The 6,000-nt window shown below is 40.3% G+C and overlaps 1 protein-coding gene across 1 annotated transcript in view; it reads left to right on the top strand.

Annotated features, from left to right (window-relative positions):
• The first annotated feature begins 621 nt into the window (after positions 1 to 621).
• Positions 622 to 6,000, top strand: part of aldh1a2 (aldehyde dehydrogenase 1 family, member A2) — a 42,929-nt gene continuing 37,550 nt past the window's right edge. Inside the window, exon 1 of the mRNA XM_079497726.1 lies at positions 622 to 838. Within this exon, the coding sequence (XP_079353852.1) occupies positions 722 to 838 (117 nt within the window). The 5' untranslated portion in view covers positions 622 to 721. The remainder of the gene's footprint in view (positions 839 to 6,000) is intronic.

Here is a 6,000-nt window from a genome sequence, read left to right as displayed (position 1 = left end):
AGTGCGATGATTATACACACCAATGCGAAGATCATAAATTAATCTGCTTCACCCACAAAAAATTGTTATTTTTTTGTCTCACCAAAACAACAAATAAAAACTATAATATCCTATAGGCCCTATATAGTCTAATTATCATGTTTCACGTTATAGACTGTCCCAAATTATTCTTCAAGCCATAGGACAAATTATTTTGATTGCTAAATTGATGTCGGCAACTATATGTTTAGATATAGGCCGGCTACATCTAAATAACTGTTGAGTTGTGGTTTCATTTATAGCATTTATACAATATTATATAGGCTATCTAAGATATGTCCCTTTTAGCGCTGTAAGTGAAAGTAAAATCCTCTCTCTATCGTCTGGAGGGGGTGGGGTGTAGACATGTATCTCTCCTCCTCAATACAAGAGAGAGAGAGAGAAGAGGAACTTTATGTAAATGCCGGATTTAATTTTCCAAGAGTAGGGACGGCCTACTTTTCTTTTTTCACCCAATAAAAATGCACCGCAGTTGACACCTGGTTATAAACGCCAGGAAGGGTTCCAACTTCCAAAGTCCTACATCGGAGAAATTGTTAAGGGTAAAAAAAACAGAAACAGAAAAGACGCCACACTACAAACACTACACTGACTGACTGGCTGCCACAGCAAAACAAGAAAGACGCACGGAACGGACGGACGGACTTGTAGTATAACAGAACATAGCATTATTATAATTATTATGACTTCCAGTAAAGTAGAGATCCCCGGCGGAGTGAAGAGTGACCCCGCTGCGCTCATGGCACAGCTCCACCTCATGCCCCAGCCGGTGCCCAACGCGGAGATCCAGTACACCAAGGTAAGTTTATTTAAAACATGTTTTAAGTTATTTCCAAAAGTAGGCTATCCCCATGGAGCTCGTGTAGCCTACAAGTGGAACCAAATGGACCCTCACGGGTCCATTAGGTTCCACTTGTAGGCTACACGAGCTCCGAGATATAGGCTAAGGACCTGCTATGATGATGGAAGCCTGAGGGTTTCCTGGCCCCACTTTTTGGGAACCGCACTGATCTTTTTTGCTTTGAATCTAATATATTATGTTCAAACAAACATGCATGTCCAATGACATGCATGTCCAATCTGTCGATCCGATCCCCAAAAAATGTGATCTGTGTCAGACAGTCAGTGCTGCTGAAATCGTATACAAAGCCCAGGTGCGGTGCAATGGGTGTATCATGCGCCTGTTACGCACAGCAGCACAGGTGATACACTTTGGTATGTTGTATTTTTTTAAATTAGCGTGTGTGTGTGTGTGTGTGTGTGTGTGTGTGTGTGTGTGTGTGTGTGTGTGTGTGTGTGTGTGTGTGTGTGTGTGTGTGTGTGTGTGTGTGTGTGTGTGTGTGTGTGTGTGTGTGTGTGTGTTAACACACTGTGTTAGTGTGTAGGCCTACCTGTAAGCATGATGAGCCTGTCGGGGTGTTTTCGCTTAGAATCTTATCTCAGATATAGGCTATTTTCCATCGGCGTAAAGCATGGTCTTTGAATGATTGAGAGGTTTTCTTCCATGACTTAGAAATAAGTGGAATTCAGTCTATCAAGTTGCAGTGCATATCAACTAAAGACGCATATTTTAATATATATATATATATATATATATATATATATATATATATATATATATATATATATATATATATATATCAATCATATCATATCATATCATATATATATTTTTTTAACTGTTGGAATGAATAGGCTATTCTCTCCATTTGGCAGTTAAAAAAGGCATTTTCAGAAAAGGGAAAAAAACAGCTTTGTTCACATGCACTCATTAGCCACATAAAAAAAATAGTGAAAATAGCAGATCTGTAAGCCTGTAAGTGTTGTGGAGTTTTGTAAGATTATTATTTATTTATTTTTAGCTTAATTTTCTATTCATAGGGTGTGTCGTACGTACGTAGCTTGATTGTGTGTCATGACTAAGAGAAATATGGTTTTAATCACAAAGCAATTTCTTGGTGATATAATGACTCGTGTCATTTTCACCAAGTTTTCCAGTCTGTTCACAATGAAAACATTGGCTCCATATTCCAGAGACATTATAAGAGGATCCAGGGTTAGTAATCGATATTCGCTGAACGCAAAAAAAGAAGAAGAAAAAAAGAAAATAGACTGTTTGTGGCAAATGAAAGAGGGTCGTTTTATCGAATTTGGACTGTGAATCATAATTCTTTACAAACAAAGTTATGTTATAGGTCAAACCATGCGTTGAGGTGAACATGCACTCTTGAAAATGCTCTTTCTCAGTTTCAATTTGATATTTACTTAGATATTTATTTAGAGTATAATATACATATTTTTTTACCCTTCCGGAAAAATGTTGGCTTTGTGGGCTAAACCTTTTTATTATTACCCCCCCCCCCCCTTTATTTTTTCTTTCTTTTTTGTACATCATCTCTAAAGTATACAACAGAATTTGTACTGATTTTTTCCTATAAAATATTCAATCAATGAATCAAACTATTTGGTCTTCCACACAGTCACATGCTCAGCATTGTGTTCCCTCTTTAAAAACCAAACCATGAACACAGTGTCTGCATTCAGGATGGTTTCCTAGTCTGTGTGGACTGCCCTGCATGGGGATTCATTCACCATGTCGCTCGTTATAACATTTGATAATCATAGCATGTTACAAAAATGTGATCAATTTTATTCTACCACAGTCTAGCCTCATAGAAACATGGTCCCATATCACAGACGTTAAGTAAGTTTAAACATTTGTGTTGTTGAAGGAAATCCACGATCAGAGTGATTTTTGGATCAGTCTACTTAACTCTATACCTCCTCGGAAGTGTGTGGGTGGGAGTCAGAGAGAGAGAGAGAGGGGGGGGGGGGGGGGGTGATTCAGAAACAGCTGGATGAGGGCTTGAGTAAAGTAAATATATTACACTGTCAATGGCTCGGTGCTAATTTAACTCTGAGCGCGCACAAACGTAACCAAAATGGTCTATGTGGTTTCTACCGTTTGTACGCGCTCAGAGTTACAAATGGACGTACATATGTTTTCTCCGTCGCAGATCATTTGTCTTTCTTATCTTACTTTCAAAGTTTAAAAGGCAAAAAATAATAGTTCTGGCTTGTTGTGGTGATGCAGACTATATGTTAGGGAGAAAAGTACCGAGGCACTCTGTCCTGCATGTGAAAAAAAAGAATACATTTATTGCAGAGCAAGGCAAACGGAATGACCAAACGCTTTTCAACACTTCCAACAAACGGGGTCAAGGAAATAACATGGGGTTTCCATATTGCAGACCAACATGTCCCAACAATATTACATTCCTCTCACCGTACTCTAGTGTAATTTAAAGCTCTAATGAACTTATCTCGTTAACAATTTACTGTAGAACCAAAAGAGCCTTTGTGCGTTTCATATGACCCCTAACTTATGAACCAGCCAACATATAGTATATACAGTACATGGAGACTTGTTGAAAGTACATTTTGTAGTCCTTTTATCACCCGTAAAAAAAAAACATCTCTGTGAAATCTCTTGATAGATTTGTTTCACGGTTTTTACAGACTCTTTGGGCCTTCGTGTACGTTAAGCCAACTCTGTAAATCACAGAACAGTTGGGGTATGACTTGAGAGCATGCTGATTAGCTGTTTGTGTATAAAATATCTTCTGATAGGCCCAGCATTGAAGGGATGTATATCGCTATTAGATGACTGTACTGCTCTGATTCTGGCAGTTGTTTTTACAGTTACTGAAGTGAAGTTTAGCTGGGAAGAGTTATAATCATCCTAAACAGTCAGTCATATACCGGGCATCCTGGTCCAACAGAGACTTGATCTCTCTCACTGCAGAACAAATGCTTTTATGATTGTGAAGAGTAAAGGGCAGCTTTAGAGGACAGCTAAATCACGATAGCGTAGCATAACTTCATTCACAAATCTCTCCATTTAAGTGCAAAGGGCAACATTGTTGGAGAGCGCTTCAGTGTAAAGCGTACCGGGCGGCGAATACAGTGGATCACGTTAAGGGTCATATATATGAATACTTTTAGATGTGTGCCTCGATCTCAAAGCTTTTCTGTGTTGCTTCCATATATAACGTTAAAAATGTTGTTTTAAAAAGACTCAAAAGGTGTATGGGGTGGGGGGGGGGGGGGAAATGTAGAGTGCGACTTGGTGAATTAACCTCCAGGAATTTGGATCATGCAGTCCCAGTAGGGTTGGTGGACGTAGGGGGCAGGAGGGCCCTGATTTATGGGGCACCCCTAGCGCGGCTCCCCTCACACCCTGTTCCTGTTCTCCCCACCCCGCTGCCTGCCAGGGAAACATGGAACAGCGGTTTGATCTGAGCTCCTCCACAACCCACTTGGCTTGTGGGGGGCTTGCTTATAGCTTTTTTTTAGCTCCATATATAACTATTTTGAGATTTATTTTATATAAATGAATGCTCTACTTGATCATACTACAGCGTCAAGCAAGCAAAAGTATAGCAGATCCACAAGCTGCCTTTCCGAGCTTCGCACCCGACAAGAGAGACGATATAAAACATTTTATCTAACGACTATTATCTATCGGTTATGCAAGTATAAGTCTTGCTTAAAGTGCAGCATTCAGTCACTATGTCCCTTTCTTTATTTTTTCTGCACAACACAAAGGTCATGACTCGAGTGTGGCCCTGAAAATATCTATGCCGATATATCTAAGATACGGAGCTGTGATCATTACAGATGTGGAGGGTGAGATAAAGTAGTGTTATTGCAGCAGTGTCAAAATGCCCCTTGTCCCTCTCACCGTGCGGTGAACTGTTCCCCCAGCCGTGAACTTGTCTTATCGAAAAAACAATTTGATGCGATTGTCAGTTAACAGTCATCTTCTTTTAGCCTGTGTGATCAGGGCATGGCACATGCAGTGCGGAATGGTGTTTGTGTGTGTGTGGGCCTTTTTTGGGTTGGTCGTGGGGCTTTGAACGGCCTTAACTACTAATTTAACTAGTGTAAAAAAAATAATAATAAAGGACCCGTGACCTGGATACACGGGGCAAATTTGTTGCACTCAACAAAAATTAAATGAACGCACAGGATTTGACCGTGTAATGTTATTCATTATCTTTGGGTGCCTTTGAATTGTTAAAAAGCCACACGCATCACATGTTCTAGTAGTCTGTATGTTATTATTGCTGGTAAGCTTGGTTTTGATTGGCTGTTATGTGTCGTGTGTACCGTTGTGAGCTGGTAAATCTGCTATTTTTGGTACACACGACACATAACAGCCAACCAAAACCAAGCCTGCCAGCAATAATAACACACAGGGATAGAAGACTACAGGCAGATTTACAAGCTCACAACGCCTCATGCCGTGATGCAATTGTGAGCTTGAAGATCTGCTATCCTTTGTGCGCATGCAGCACCCGCACCAGCAACTGCAGCACCCTGCATGTGTTTTGGTCCCGACGCACAACAGTCCTATACAGGCATTAGTCCGGACACTTGCCACGGGTTAGTTTTAAGTCAACCCAGTGTTGTTGTTTTTGGCAGCAAATTTCTATTTTAGTTTAGTCATAGTGTTTGGACTGAAACTTCATTTAGTTTTAGTCACAGTTGACGCGTTGTGAGCTTTTAGATTGGCTATTTTCAGCATGCAACCAAGTGTAAAATGACTTATACTGGATCTCTTGTCCACTAGTCCCTTCCTAACATTTTAGTCTAGTTTTTATTTGTTGACGAAATTGTCAATACATTTAGTCTTAGTTTTAGTCATCATAGCATCATAGTTTTCATTTAGTTTCCATTTAGCTTTCCTCAGTGGAAAAAGGTAGTCGACGAACATTTTTCGTCGACGGAATCAACACTGTTTTAACCTGCTACACATGTCGGGAGCCATGGGTGAGTTTTACCCTGCCACAGGTTAGTTGTAACCGGCCACAGGTTAGTTGTAACCGGCCACGGGTTAGTTGTAACCGGCCACAGGTTAGTTATTGTAACCGGCCACGGGTTAGTTGTAACCGGCCA

The sequence above is a fragment of the Electrona antarctica genome, assembly GCF_951216825.1.
Source record: "Electrona antarctica genome assembly, chromosome: 3".
Taxonomy (NCBI): domain Eukaryota; kingdom Metazoa; phylum Chordata; class Actinopteri; order Myctophiformes; family Myctophidae; genus Electrona; species Electrona antarctica.
The sequence above is the reverse complement of the archived record's forward strand: the minus strand, read 5'-3'. Positions and strand labels throughout refer to the sequence as shown.